Genomic DNA, 15,030 nt, shown 5'->3' on the forward strand with positions numbered 1-15,030 from the left:
GGCCGAGTAATATGCCACTGTGTGTTTGTACTGTGATGTGCTTTCCACTCATCCATTGATGGGCTGTTCACCTTTTGGCTCTTGTCCATAGTGAGCTATGGTGGGCTTGTACGTATTGGAGCACTCGCGTTTAGTACGAAGATTTCTGAGCACTCCATATGGTCTCTGGGGGTATCTTTGCTACTCAGAGAATGCTCTGAGACCAGCAGCTAAGTGTCACCTACGACATTGGAAATGCAGGCCACAGGCCCCCTTCAGACCTACTAATTCGAATCTGTGCTCCAAGAAGCCCAGGTGCACAGTAAAGCTTGAGAAGTGGCAATCTAGTCAGTCATTAGTATTTGTTTTAATTAATTATGAAATATGATTTTCTTGAACTTTAGTCCAAGAAAATCTTCAACAGAACCCAGGGTTCCTGTGAGCCAAGTAACTGCCCGCACCCCCTTGCTGCTGGAAAGCGTACATCAGTATGGAGCGAGTCGGGCACCTGATAGCTCACAGCGATGGCGAGTTTTTATTCACACTTATTTAAGCACGCGATTAATTCATAGACCTATGGGAATCCTTATTTTCAAAACAGAAATATAAGAGTAATCAGATCAGAGTCCTTGTGTAGTAGCTAAATTCTTAAAATTTGGGTCACTTTGGGTGAAGAAGACCTAGAATATATGTACATTCCCTATTCCATTTTGAAAATGTCTCCTCAAATCAGTATTTTAAAGTTCCATGGGACAGGTATTCCTGAGCCATCAGAGACTGCTGACCACATCTTGAAAATCACTGGAAATGGAAGTCGTGTGTACGTGTGTGTGTGTGTGTGTGTGCACGCGTGCGCTCATTGGTGACCTCAAGATTTCAGATTTCAGGATCTCAGTTTGTACCTCGTATTTCCTGGAGGTGTGTGTCAGGCGCTTGGAGGGTTCTGGGTATCCCAGGGCTCCTGTCCTGTTGAGCTTCCTGGATGATGATAACAACTTGGCTGTGAGCCCAAGTAAGGGGTGGGTGAGGAAGGGCTGATGCGTCCCAGCAGGGCCAGTGGGTGGTTCTGCAAGAGTGGTCCTTCCTCACCGTCTGAGCAGGGTTGTTGCTCTGATTTGATCTTGGTGGACATTAAGAACTGAATGCCATTTTTATCAGCAGTAGTATGAAATACAAGTTGGATTTGGCCAAACTGATTTTAGATCTTGGAAATACATCAGGGTATCCATGTATACAACTAAAATACACCTAAACTTGTGGGTGGGTGCTTTTAATAAAGACAGCACCTTTAGTTTGCCTTTTTTATCATCTTCATCCCTTCGTAAACTGGGGTGCTCTGTGTGATTTTGCAGTGGGAAGGAGGCTTAGAGATCATCTTCATTTCGTGGGTCTCTTACTGACTACACATCTGAATGACCTGGGGAGCATTTAACAAATGACTTGTTTGGGAGCACTCGACTACCCCCTGGAAAGTCTGGTCTAACTGATTTTGGTGGCATTTTTAAAAAGGTCCCCCAGTGACTCTAACATCTACCATCACGAGGTGGAATCTGATTGACTTCCTCCAGAGTGGGGCCCTCCCTTGGTGAATGTTTCTAACCTACAGAGCATGGTGGCCTTGACGCTGTGTGACCTGTGCGGTTAGGGTGGAGCGACAGCACAGCTTCCACCAGACTCTGGAGACTTGCCCCCGAGCCCGGCTGCCACGCCACGAGGAAGCCCAGGCCCCATGGAGTTCCAGCTCCCAGTTCTGGGGAGGCTGTGACGAACGACAGGCTGATGGCATCAGCTGCCACCCTCGGGAGCCCACGGGCCTTCAGGGAGTTCCAGCCCCTGCCTTCAGCCTCCACCAGCCCATGCCAGACCCTGTGCGGTTTGCAGATTCAAGAGCAGAGTAAATAGTGGTGGTATTTTAAGCCAGTGGTAGATAACCAGACAAATAATAATAGTTTTGTGTTGCCTTTTGGTTGTGGTAATATTTTATGGTGGTCTTAGCAGCCTGTGCCTATAATTTTCTGTCTGCATTTTCTTTTACAGTCTTATCAGCCAGCTGTTCTGCACATTTACTAGATAATCTTCATCAAGATGAATCAAGCTGGTTGTCTGGTAGTCTGCACAGTGCATCAGGCCGTGCTTTTGGAGGGCCTGAGTCAGTGCAGCTGGTCTGCCACGATGGCACGCCTCCCTGCATGCCTTGGTGCACCTGCCCAGGGGCTGGAGGGATGTGTAGTCGGTGTCTTTCCTCCTGGGGGACAGCTTGCAGGTCCTGTTAACGCTGAGTGGAAATGCTTTAGTTTTCTTAATGTTTGTGCTTCAGGTTTATTACACAGCACAATGGTGGTGATAATGTTTGGGGTACAGTTCCTAGAAGTGGACTTTGAACTGAGTTGAGAATGATTTGGGAAAGCAGTGAAGAAAGTCTGTATATAAAGGAGAAAGATAGGGGTGAGGAAATGACTTGAATTTTTTGCCCGATGTCAAAGCGATTGACCAGGTCAGAGGAGGCGGCTGTAATGTGCTTTGACATCAGGCTCCACAGCAGAACTGGTTGGAAACCAGTGATGGAGGTGAGGAGGTCAAAGAGGCTGAACAGGCAGTGGCATTGTGGTGGGTAGGTGCGACCCTTTTGAGGGTTTTCTTACCAGCTGTGAGACGACCTAAGTCCTCAGACCTGGCAGTTAACGCTGTTAACGTTCCCACCCCTGTGGGAAGGGTGATGCCAGTGTGACTGGGGGAAAGTAGCTCAAAGGATGAACGGAAGGAGATGAGAGTGAGATTACGGCGGGGAGGAGGCTCAGAAGTGGTTTTGGAGACCTTGATGAAGAGAAACCTTGGTCATTGGTGAATTAAACCCAGTCCTTTTTGACTGCCTAAGTGCTGCGTGGCACTTGATCAGACTCCGCTGCCCTGCACGTCTGGGTGGATTCTGGCGTCTGCCCACTGAGGCAGCTATAGTTGAGTAGGAAAGACTGATGTCTGCCTACAGAACCGATTCAGAATGTGACACCAGTTAAAATATGCGGGTGGGGATGATCTCTGACTGCAGGAGTTGGGGAGGTACCATTTCATCTACGATTTGGCATTTGAATGGATTTACAAAGGAAGCAGTGCTCTAGGAATGCAGTGGGTAGAGGCGAGCAGGGGCAGTCTGGTTTAGAGACAATGCCTGGCTCAGGATAGGAGAGCCATCAGGTTCCTGGAGGGGCTGAGATAGCTTATAAAACCAGCTGTTCTTTAGGCTTTGAGAAGCCATTGAAAAGCCCCTGAAAGCCCAGGCCAGGGGATGAGACCAGTGTGCGTCATTTGGCTTGAAGGGAGGAAGGAGCACAGTGGAACCTGTCGCACCTGTGTAGGTAAGAGAGGCCGGTGGTGGCCTGACTCAGGCAGCTGGGGAGGAAGCGTCCGGGGCGGGCTGAAAGGACTGGGTGGACAGATGGGCAGCTTGGGGATCCCAGGAGGAGGGCGGGTGACGGGGAGCACGGTGGGGTCCGGGCATGTGCATTTGCCTCTCCCTCTCACACCGGATGTGAGGGCAGAGGGATGCTGGCACATGGTCACGACCAGCAGGTGATCAGAAACGTGAGGTGTGAAGTCAGGATTGTGAATTTGATGGCAGCTACCAAGTTATGGAGAAGGAAATGGCAACCCACTCCAGTATTCTTGCCTGGAGAATCCCATGGACAGAGGAGCCTGGTAGGCTACAGTCCACCGGGTTGCAAAGAGTCGGACACGACTGAGCGACTTCACTTTCTTTCTACCAAGTTATTCCCTCATAGCTCAGTTGGTAAAGAATCCACCTGCAATGCAGGAGACCCTGCTGGGTCAGAAAGATCCTCTGAAGAAGGGAAAGGCTACCCACCCCAATATTCTGGCCTGGAGAATCCCGTGGAATGTATAGTCTGCGGGGTCACAAAGAGTCAGACACTTTTTCACTCACTGAGCGATTCTAGCCAAAGCAGGGAGGGAAGAGAGACTTGTTAAAAGATGCTATCTCTGCCGGGGAAGTGGGAGAGGGTGGGGTGCTGGGAGCCTGGCTTCTCTGGGGGCTGATTCTTGGGCATCCACAGTCTGGTCGGGGAAGGGGCGGTGCAGGCCAGCTGGAGAAGAGGGGAGGTCTTGCTGAGACAAGGCTGCAGAGGCCGTCTGGCCTTCCCCGGGTGCTGGGCTTCTGAGCGGCAGCACAGCAGAGTGACTAACCAGCAAAGATGCACCCGTCACCCCACCCACCTTCTAAGGGTCCGGCCTGCCTGTCACCTGCCCAGGCCTGTCACCTGCCGAGGGCTGTCTTGGGTTTAGTCTACAGGGCAGTGTGTCTGTGCCCCTAACAGTCTCTGTGCAGGAGAAGCTGAGAAGGCAATAATTAAGTAATCTGACCCTGAACAGGGACTCAAGTGGCATGTTGGATCAAGGGAAGGAAGAGGAGATTTTGGCAAAATGAGCTCTGGACCTGGGGCTCTCACTTTATTCTGGATATCTGCATACGATACTTCTTAAAAATGAGGCTCAGAGAAGCCAGGCGTGCCATTCTCAGACGTTGCTGATGCCAGCACCCCCTCCCGAGTCCCTTCGCCTGGCAAAGCAGCCGGTCACTGGGTGCCTGTCCCAGGCAGCCCCTGCCCTGCCCTCTGCCCCTGTTCTGCTGACTTCATCCTTCACACAGACACATTTTGTGATGTCCCCGAAGTTTGGAAAAGCAAAGCTGGAAGAACAAAGCAGGAGGACAGGAGGATGTTTACCATGAAGCCAGAAGCCGCAGGCTCACTGCACCAGCATCTTTCCAGTTAAAGCAGAAGCAACAGCCTTCTGGAACTTTCCATCCTGAGTCGGTGCTCACAGCTGTCTGCTTTGGGGCTCCGGCGGCCTGGGGCGTGTGCTCCCTGCCTGTCACAGTCCGACCCACGCGCCAGCACTGAGGTTCTCTGACTTGGGCCTGCAACACTGAGGCAGTCTTGGCCAGAATGGAGACGTTCTGGGCGATCGAGCTGTGTCTTTGTACCAGGCTTGGCCCTGAATCGCCTCTTCCCTAGATGGCATTCCCAGGTGGGAGTTCGTCTTCCTGCACTGCAGCAGTTATGTTTACATTTTCTTCTAGAAAAAACGTCCTCCGTGCCAGAATCCATCAGGGGCTAAGAACCCGACAGGGGTTGTGTGTGTTTTCCCGTCTCAGACCTTGGCGTGGGTGGCTTTGTAAGCGGTGTGTCTTCTCTGGACCATGGCGTCCGAGAGGTTTCCGCACGCGCTCAGGTCGCTGAGGAGGCGCACGTCCTGCTGCTCGCTCCGCCACCCTGCTCACACCTCAGGCTCTGCCAGCAGGGTCTCACAGAGGCTTTGGGCTGTGTGGATTCTGCGGCATCGTGGAGGGACAGGGTTCTTCTCTCCCTAGCATAGCTGTGGAGACAGGAGTTTGAAAGGACACCTTTGAAATGCGGGTTCTGTGTCCTTGTCGTCGCGGTCCGGCGTCAGGCAGGTGCGAGCTGGCATGCTCGCCCCTCCCTCCTGCTAGTAGGAGCCTCCCAGCCCCGGGCTCTCGGGTGGCACTTAGGGTTCTGATGAAGGGCGAGAGGCTCTAGGAGGAGGCTCCCCTGTGGTCCCTGTTACTTTAGTAAGATGAGGGCACTGGGGGCTTGCAGTCTCCCAGAGCCTGTCACACACGGCCTCTCATGTCCTCGCCAAGGGACGGTCGATGCACCTTCATCCAGTTTTGTGGGTGAAAGAGACCAGCGCGATGGGATGAATTGCTGAAGGCACACAGAACTCTCGAACTTGGGATTTGAACCTAGTTTTTTTTGCTTAACTTTTTTTTTTTTTAATTAACACTAAGCTACTTTCAAGCTTTTTATGTCAAATTGTGGCGTTTCCCAGTAGATATTACTCAGAGGGTAAATGGACAGTCCACGTATACATAGTATTTAAATCTTTTATCAACTCAAAAGCTAAAATTGTTGCTTTCTTGGAATAATTTGGGAAGCAGGCAGTACCTTCCTGGACGATTGGCTTTGCAGTTGGCGAAGAGCTGTCATTTGGCAGAAACAAAGGAAGCAGTCCAGGTCGTCAGGGACAGGTCTGCCCGGAGGAGAGGGCTCCGAGCTTCCCCAGAGCCCGCGCTCCAGGTGCAGTCTGATCCGGGGTGATTGGGCTTGAGGCTGCCACAGACCGGAAGTGGAGGAGCCCCCTGAGAGGGGAAGGGGCTCACCCTGTGTGTTGCTGTTCCCCTGCAGTGGGCTACCTTGAGGATGGAGAGAGGAGCCAAGGAGAACCACCACCAGCTTTACAAGCCCTACACCAATGGTAAGACAGGGCCCCTGGGCCCCCCACCCCACCCCTGCTCCCTGCGGCAGGCAGGGAGTATGCCCTGAGCATTTCTGACGCCCTTCTCCCAGCGGACCACCTGACAGGGCTGTTCTCTTGCAGGAATCATTGCAAAAGACCCCACGTCACTAGAGGAAGAGATCAAAGAAATCCGCCGGAGCGGGAGCAGTAAGGCGCTGGACAATACTCCTGAGTTTGAGCTTTCGGACATTTTCTACTTCTGCCGGAAAGGAATGGAGACGATCATGGACGACGAGGTGACCAAGAGGTTCTCGGCAGAGGAGCTGGAGTCCTGGAACCTGCTGAGCAGGACCAACTACAACTTCCATTACATCAGCCTGCGGCTCACCGTGCTGTGGGGCTTGGGCGTGCTCATCCGCTACTGCTTCCTGCTGCCGCTCAGGTGAGGCCCGGCCCACGCCCCGTGCTTCCACTTCAGAGGAGGCTGGTGGAGTCCTCCCATCAGCCAGGCCGTCCAGCTCTCGGAAGGGTGCCCGGGCTTGTCCTTTAGAAGGGTCCTGGGTCGTCTGCATAGCAGACAGAAATAAGAAATAGTTGAGTTTCTCAAAGACAAATTGCTTGTCTGGACGGACTAAGCCCAGGGACGGAAGCACGGTGTTCTTTGTGGCCCCCCTCCCTGGGCCTGGCTGGTTCTTTCCTGCAGCTTCTTCTCCAGGACAGAGGCGATATTGATCTCCCGGGTCTCTGTGCCATGTGCTGTTCTGAGTAGGCCTTGCCGGCTGCTGGCACCTTTGGACCCTACTTCCTGCTGCTTCACAGAGAAGCTGTGCTTTTGCCAGGGGTTAAAGCCAAGGGGAAGAGGGAGGCTGCAGGACAGCAGGTGCCTGAGGGCAGCATGGCCAGCCATCGGCTGCCCTATCCTTCTGGCTGGTGCCGAGGCGGGGGTGTCTGTCAGCTGAGAACCAAGTCATGGCGCCCTGTCCCAGGAGAGTGAGCGGCCCCGGTTCCGATCCCGGTGGGAGCCCTATGTGAGCCAGCGATCACGTCTGGCGTTTTCACACGTTCAGGTCTACACTCAGGGCAGGAGTTTGTCTGTCTGCTGTACTGTAACTTGTCTTCTCGTTACAGGATAGCTCTCGCTTTCACGGGGATCAGCCTCCTGGTGGTGGGCACAACGATGGTAGGGTACCTGCCAAACGGGAGGTGAGCGGAGCGTGGGTGTTGGACTCTGCGGGTACCGCAAGCTCTTAGATGGAGTCAGTAGCTCCATGGTAACTAACTCGGCAGCAAAGCTCTGCCCCCCTCACTGATCTTACCTGTGACTGTTCTTTTTGCCCTCCAGCCCTCTCATTCCTCCAGCTTTAAAGACAAAACAGAGAAAGCACAAAATGGTTGTGTCCAGGGCTAGCAGGCTTTACAAAGCAAGTAGTTGAGTTTTGAGCATTCTACTGTGTTGATGAATTGTCAAGAGGGTAAGAAGTGTAGGTAGGTAGGTAGGTCCTTTTTGTTTGCTTTCCCCCCTTTTTTTATTTTTTTATTTTTTAAGAAATGGGATCCTTCTGGGAAGTTCTGGGGCTGGCAGACCTCTCTTCTGCCCCAGCTGGTGGGGAGGTTTGACTCTCTGGCCTCCGCCTGCCTCTGGCTGTCACTGGCAAAGACTCTAGGGGACTCACCTTTGCTGGAAATTCTCGGGCTGAGACTTCTGAGTCCATCACCCGCGGTGAATATGAGCCGTCCTCATCATTTCTTCCTTTGTCTGTAGACAGAAAGATGCTAATACTTACCGTAGACACTAATAATCATAAAAATACTTCTATATACAGTTGCAAAGGGCGTAGGCAGCGATGGTTAGATGGTTAGACCCGGCACCCTTTGCTGACTTCCTGTGTGCACGTAAGGTGAAAGCAGAGCTCTCTGTCCCGTTGTCGCAGGTTCAAGGAGTTCCTGAGCAAGCACGTGCACCTCATGTGCTACCGGATCTGTGTGCGCGCCCTGACAGCCATCATCACCTACCACGACAGGTGAGCGTCCACGGGGGCGCAGCCTGGCACGCAGGGTGGCGCTGCCGGAACTTGGGGGCTGGACCCTCGGCCAGATGCGCGTTCCAGACGCATCGTCTCACGCCGATTCCCCTTGCTCCTCGAACCTTGTGAACAGGAAGAACCGGCCTAGAGACGGCGGCATCTGCGTGGCCAACCACACGTCTCCCATTGACGTCATTATCCTGGCCAGCGATGGCTACTACGCCATGGTAAGGCCTCCCTCCGAGAGTCCTCTAGCTGGTCACGGCCGGGAGCTCTGTCTCCAGGGGGTGAGCGGGCAAGCATGCTTTCAGACTCGGGCCCCAGCCTCGGCTGTCACCTTGGTTTCCGTGGCCTCAGGGGCTCGTTGGGACCTGGGTGCTGTGAGCCGAGTGGCTGAGCACGTGGGGAAAGTGGAGGTGGGCAGTGGAAAGGCGGGTGGAGGTGGGGAGGGGGGTTTTCTTTTTTCCCCCCGACTTCACACTTTCTATTTTATGTCGGGGCGTAGCTAGTGAGCAGTGTCGTGGTAGTTTCAGGTGAGCAGCAAAGGGGCTCAGCCATACGCATACATGCATCCGTCTTCCCACAAGCCCCCCGAGAGGGGATTTGAAGGGACGGGGCGCAGAGGCCTGGGAGAATCCACACAGGGAGGGCATTTGGACACAGAGGGCTCTGCTTCACGGTTCTTTGTAGGGTTGTACGTTGCACATCTGCTGTCACAGGTTAGAAGGAGAATTTAAATTCAGAGAGTCTAACTAACAGTGGTTTCTGAACAGTAAGGAACCTCTGGTTACCAGTAAAGCGTAGAGGGAAGGAGGTTGGGGACCGGGGACTTTGTGTGAGGATGGTCTCGCTGCCCTTGCCCCTTTGCGAGCAGGTGGGGCAGGTGCACGGCGGCCTCATGGGAGTCATCCAGAGAGCCATGGTCAAGGCCTGCCCCCACGTCTGGTTCGAGCGCTCGGAAGTGAAGGATCGCCACCTGGTGGCCAGAAGGTAAACGAGCGGCACGTACGCGCACAGCCCGATTTTAGGGGAGGTCCTGCCTCCAGCCTTCTCCACTGAGCCCAGCTGCTTCCGAATCTGAAATGTGGACGCTAGAAAGTATGGAGACTGTAGTGTTAACGAGTTAGTAGTGTTTTTAACCTTTTTTAAATTTAATTCCTTGAACCCATTGTCATAACAACCTACAAACTTTTAATGTGGGTTCAAATCTCAAAATGAGCTCACTGTCACACATGAAAGCACACTTTGAGCAATAGAATAAAGCGCAGCTCTGTTTCCAAGAAAGATAAAAGGCAGACGTGGCACAGGGTAGGGTGAGAGCTTAGTGTAACTCGAGGAGTCGAGGCTCCCCTGAGACCCGCTCCCCAGGGCCAGCGGGCCGCCCTGTTCCCTGCACTGCGTCTCAGGGCTACAGGGCCAACCAGCACGGCCCTAGGAAGTCGGGGCAAGCGTTTCTCGAGGCTGCCCTGGCGGGTGAGCCCGTTAGGCAGTCTCAGATCAGAGCCATAGCCTGTACACTCAGACTCACGTGCTTTACTCAACAGCTGTTCGTGCTAAATAGTAATCAACCCGGGTTCCCTGTCCAACTTAGGCCTTTTGTCTGTTAGATCGAGGGTTTATAAAAGGATCGTGTTCATTAGCCTGCCTTTATACCGCACCCAGCATCGCATCTAGATGGATGGTGATGGACGTGAGGCTGGCTGGCCCTCCCTTCCATTTCTCTCTTCTGCAGGCTGACCGAGCACGTGCAGGATAAAAGCAAGTTGCCCATCCTCATCTTTCCGGAGGGTAAGCTGCTGTGTGGGGAGGCCGGGCAGGCAGGGGAGTCCAGGGCTGTGTTGGAAGAACCTGTCTTCACCGCCTCAGCTGGGGTCCCTTTGGGCTGGTCCTGGAACTGAAAGCTCAGGGGACTCAGTGTGGACTGTGAGCGCTGTCGTGTGGCCGCCTCCTGCGTCTTTGCCCCCAGGCTGCTTGAGCTTGTGGCACAGTCCTTCCCCGGCCTTCCCAACTCAGCAGGGGCTCTGGCCTCCCGTCTGGGCTCCCTGGGACCCTGGGACCCTGGGAGGTGGTCCTGTAAGGAGAGAAGAGGAGGCAGGGCAGTGGTCTGCTCGCCTCCCTCCATTGCGTGTTCCCGCGCTGGGGAGGTGACAGGCTTATCCTCTCGGAAGAGCTGTCAGAAGGACTTTTACTATTACATCAAATCCATAAACTGTTACTGATCTCTGGGGTAAAGGACCAAAAAGAAAAGCATTTTATCCTCTTCTGCATTTTAGGAACCTGCATCAATAATACATCGGTGATGATGTTCAAAAAGGGAAGTTTTGAAATTGGAGCCACAGTTTACCCTGTTGCTATCAAGGTAGGAGCCCTCCGAGCGCCAGTGGCCATCACCGCGGCCGCTGCGGAGAGTGGGCAGCTGCAGCCCACGCCTCAGAGCCTTCGGGGCTTGGCAGAGCTCCCCACGTGCTCCTCTTTGTTCATAAACCCACAGCTCGGAAGGCACTGCACCTGAAGGGGGCTTCCTACGGGCCGGGGAGGCCCGGGGGTCTGCGCGTTTGCCTGGCGGTGCGGGCGGGTGGGCAGAGGCCATGTGGCCTTGTCACCGGAGAAGGAAGCAGCTCCTCGGCTTTGGCTCTTATGGCCGCTCTTGAGAACAAAGGGGCCTCAGGAGCCTGTCCCGTCTGCCCCACCTCGCGAGAACCCGAGCCTCTGGCTGTTCAGACGTGCTTGGAGAGAAGGGACACACTTTGCCAGGCTTCCTTTTTCCTCCTCCTCGTCCCTCCTAGCCCTTTGCTCTTATAAATAGATGCACGTTGTTATTCATAAAAGAATGCCAAGTTACATTACTACCTCTAAAAATACACAGCCTTTGTCACTGTGTTTAAATTATTTAGGTTGACAGAACAGGGTGAGGGTAAGCTTGAGTCAGAGTGGTGTTTGGGATCTCACGGGCCTCGGTCGTCTGTAGGAATGGTCCTTGTTTTCACCTGGCGGCAGCTGGTGCAGCTGGGGAGGCGGCGTTCCCCTGGGGGAAGCACAGGCTCCCATGCCACGCCCCTTTCTCAGGGAGGTGACAGGCCAGGCTGGTGGGGAACGAGCGGCTGCAGGGTGAGTAACGGTTCTCTGAACCAGGGCTGCCGGGGAGTTGTTGAGTATGCTGGTCTGGAGGAACAGGAGAGGCTCTGTCTGCAGGGTCTGCCGTGGTGTGAGAATGGGGAGCGTTGGTGTGGCACGCATGACATCCCGCAGTGTAGCATCCTGGGGGCTCAGGGCCTCCCCCTGGGTGTCTATTAAAAACCAGCTGCTGCACAGAAGCCCTTCTTCCTCACTCCAGAGTGTAGGGGGTATTTTTCTGGTTGTGGTGAGTGGGGGCTCCTATTCCTTGCGGTGTGCAGGCTTTTCACTGCAGTGCTGTTCTTACTGCAAGCACAGGCTCCAGGTGCACGGGCGCAGTAGTTGAGGCTCCCGGGCTTAGTTGCCCCATTGCAAGTGGGATCCTCCCAGACCACAGAAGTGGAGCCTGTGTCCCCTGCGTTGCCAGGTGATTCTTACCCATGGTGCCTGGAAACCCCAGTGTTGGGTCTTCGCAGCTGTGTCAGCATCAGCTGGTGGGGCTATGAGCATGCCCGTTGTTGGGCCCCACGCCCAGAGTTTCACAGGTTGCATTTCGACCCCATCCTGGGTGCTGCTGGTGTTGCTGGCCGGGAATCTCAGTAAGAAGCTGCCCTTGGTATTTTCAGAGTGTGGACCCTTGGACAGCTACATCCTCTCTGGAACACGGGCATGGCCATTTTCCTTCCATCCGAGGCTGAGGAAAGCCCACATGTGATTAAGAACTTCTGCCACCCAAGTGGTTTTCTAGTTTTTGTGAAGCTGTCATTGGTAACCAAACTTGCATAACCTCAGCAGTTTCCATGCTCTCCCTGCATTTCCACCAAAAGGAAGCCGTTGTCTGATCTGGAGCAATGGACGTGAGGCCAGGGTTTCTCTCCAGTCCTGCTTCGTGAACCATGGCAGTGTTTCCTTGCCGTCCCACATGAGATCCGTTCTCCTAGATTTCCTATAAGTAAGCCTGAGTGCCTTCATCTCTGTAGTCGGGTCTGCAGTTAGGCACAGCTCTCTCAACTTTCACTCTGAGAGTCATAGAATGCAGGCTTGGACGTCCTGCAAGAAGAGCATGCAGTTCAAACCCAGCCCGCCAAGCGTGAGCGGCTGTGCGCGGGCGTCTCGGCCGGTGTCCCTTCCCGAGGACTCCAGAGGGCGCCCGCCGTGGTGGCCACCGAGTCTCGCGGGGTCTCCTCTGCTTTTTCACTCGGGTCCTGGGTGCTTGCGCTGCAGTCACTGTCCGTCTGGCGTCGCATCTGGGAGAGCCCCAGACCCCGTGGCGGCCCAGCCCTGGCCCTTCTCAGGCTTTCTCCTCAAGGATGCAGCCCCGCGCGCTGCCCGTCACCTCCCATCCCGCCCACTCCACTGCACTCGTGTTTGGGAGCATGTGGCTCACAGCAGTGGCCGCGTCACCCACGACATGCCCCTTGCCAGGGCCTCCACCAGAGGGGCGGGCAGGGGACAGCGTCTGACGGGCACTCCCCCGGGGAAGGCCTCTGTGCCTGGCCACCCAGGTGGCCTCTCGGCTTCTCACGGTCAGCGAGCCCTATGAAGGGTCAGGACAAAAGCAGAGCTTCCTCATCGTCTGCTCCCGGGTCTGGGCCCCAGAGGTGGGCTTTGAAGGCTGACCGCCATGTAAGGTCTCTCTGGGGAGCTGCGTGTCAAAGTGCTTGTGAGTGTGTGACGTGACGGGAGCAAGTGTGGGCATCCTGGTGATTGTTGACTCGGGGCTGGATCTGTGGCGCCGTGGTCCCGTCCTCTGCACGCGGGTCGGTTGGCTTGAGGACCTAAAGAGTAGATGCTGGACGCCCGTGAGGGAGACAAGACACAGCGGGGAAGGGCTGCGTCCCTGCTCTGCCAAGGAGGCAGGCGCTGCTGGAGGCCAGCGGTGCCTGGGCTGCGCTTACTGGGGAGTGTTTGGGTCGTGGGGCGGGGAGCCATGTCCTCCTGCTCACCTCACCCCGGGTTGGGGGCACTGTTCGGAAAGGTTGCTGTTCACACACACACACATGCACGCGCACACACATAGAGCCTGTTCACAGACACACACATAGAACACTGTTCACACACACACACACACACACACACACACACTCTGTTGACACACACACATATGTACACACAGACACACGCAGCCTGTTGACACACACATACTGTTGACACCCATGCAAACGCACACACACTGTTGACATACACTCTTGCACGTGCTCGCGCACACACACACACCCCGCCCTGTCACCCCGCAGTATGACCCGCAGTTCGGGGACGCCTTCTATAACAGCAGCAAGTACGGGATGATGACCTACCTACTCAGGATGATGACCAGCTGGGCCATCGTCTGCAGCGTGTGGTACCTGCCCCCGATGACCAGACAGGTGGGTGCCCAGCCCATGCCCGGGGCCCCCGTGCTCTGTGCCCCACGCCCGGCTCGAGGGCTGGCACACGTCCTCTCTTGCAGGCGGAGGAGGACGCGGTCCAGTTTGCCAACAGGGTGAAGTCCGCCATTGCCAGGCAGGGCGGCCTGGTGGACCTGCTGTGGTGAGTCAGGCCAGGCTCTGCCTGCCGAGTCTGGGGATGGGATTTCTGAGGCGGGTGCTGCCGGCTTACTCCGTCCACTCAGACACCCCCTCCCCAGGTGTGGGGGGCGCACAGCTGGCTGGGAGCGGGGTGGGCTTGGGCTGCTGCTCGGATGCCCAGCCCTGCCGTGCTCTCGTCAGGGACGGTGGCCTGAAGCGGGAGAAGGTGAAGGACACATTCAAGGAGGAGCAGCAGAAGCTGTACAGCAAGATGATCGTCGGCAACCACGAGGACCGGAGCCGGTCCTGAGCCCCACCGCCGCCTGGACCAGCTCCACGCAAGGACTCCAGCGTCCGAGCCGCCCAGCCGCCCTGGGACAAGCTGCCTTGTGTCCCTTTCCGCCAAGTTCATTGGAGGAATGCCATTAAAAGTCCCTCCCCACCGAGCCTGAGCGGCCTGAGTGCTGGGCGGGAGCCCACGTCCCCGCAGGGGCCTGGGGCACCGTCTGTCTGAGGCCCGTGTGTGCGGGGGACCTCTCCGGGCAGCGCTGCCCCAGGAGCGCCCGGCCTCGGGGCCAGACTCATGGGAGAGACTGTGTCTGCAGGGCCGGGGGAGTGCTGTTCTCCCCCAGAGGGGCCGGCGCGGCAGAGGCTGGTCCCCCCGCTCGGCAGCTGCCACACTCGTCTGCCCCCAGACTGGGGGGTGGGGACACCTGCCTCCCTGGGTTGTTGTGAGGGAAGGGCGGCAAGCCCAGTGTGGTGGTCCAGGGCTGGGAGGGGGGTGGGCGAGGGAGAGCCAGAGCCGCGCAGGGTTTGGGGTTCGTTCCTGTGAGTCAATAAAGTTGTCTTTGATGGTGACTGAATCGAGGGGTTTCTCCCTTCACCCTCTCTCCCCCGGCTGTGACCCTGAGCAGTGGGTTTCTCACCAGCGTTGCGGTTCTTGAGTTAACTGGCATGGGGGCTTGGCTTCCAGAATGGGGGCTTGTGGTGTTGGGAAGAAGGTGATGCCCCCCTGTCAGATGTCTGCGCATCTCTGGGTGACTTGGAATCCCCAGCACTGTTCAGATGGCGTTTCCCCCCACATGGGTGCCGCAGGGTTGAGAGTATGTGACGTTGGGGGTTAGGAGGCGATCTGG

General features: G+C 55.7%; 1 protein-coding gene across 5 annotated transcripts in view; it reads left to right on the forward strand.

The window, feature by feature from the left end:
• The window catches only part of GPAT4 (glycerol-3-phosphate acyltransferase 4), a 30,360-nt gene extending 15,603 nt beyond the window's left edge, over positions 1-14,757 (forward strand). For 4 of the 5 annotated variants that reach the window (XM_042241391.2, XM_042241392.2, XM_042241393.2 and 1 more), the window contains 11 exons: positions 6,198-6,267; positions 6,391-6,691; positions 7,378-7,452; positions 8,181-8,270; positions 8,407-8,500; positions 9,148-9,263; positions 10,006-10,061; positions 10,547-10,632; positions 13,625-13,753; positions 13,837-13,916; positions 14,096-14,757. In XM_042241391.2, coding sequence (XP_042097325.1) covers positions 6,198-6,267; positions 6,391-6,691; positions 7,378-7,452; positions 8,181-8,270; positions 8,407-8,500; positions 9,148-9,263; positions 10,006-10,061; positions 10,547-10,632; positions 13,625-13,753; positions 13,837-13,916; positions 14,096-14,204 — 1,206 coding nt within the window. In that variant the 3' untranslated portion in view covers positions 14,205-14,757. Of the gene's footprint in view, positions 1-6,197; positions 6,268-6,390; positions 6,692-7,339; positions 7,521-8,180; positions 8,271-8,406; positions 8,501-9,147; positions 9,264-10,005; positions 10,062-10,546; positions 10,633-13,624; positions 13,754-13,836; positions 13,917-14,095 lie in introns of those variants that run through there. The other variant, XM_042241395.1, reaches the window with a different exon arrangement.
• Positions 14,758-15,030: the final 273 nt, after the last annotated feature.

Source organism: Ovis aries, chromosome 26 (genome assembly GCF_016772045.2).
Source record: "Ovis aries strain OAR_USU_Benz2616 breed Rambouillet chromosome 26, ARS-UI_Ramb_v3.0, whole genome shotgun sequence".
Lineage (NCBI taxonomy): Eukaryota > Metazoa > Chordata > Mammalia > Artiodactyla > Bovidae > Ovis > Ovis aries.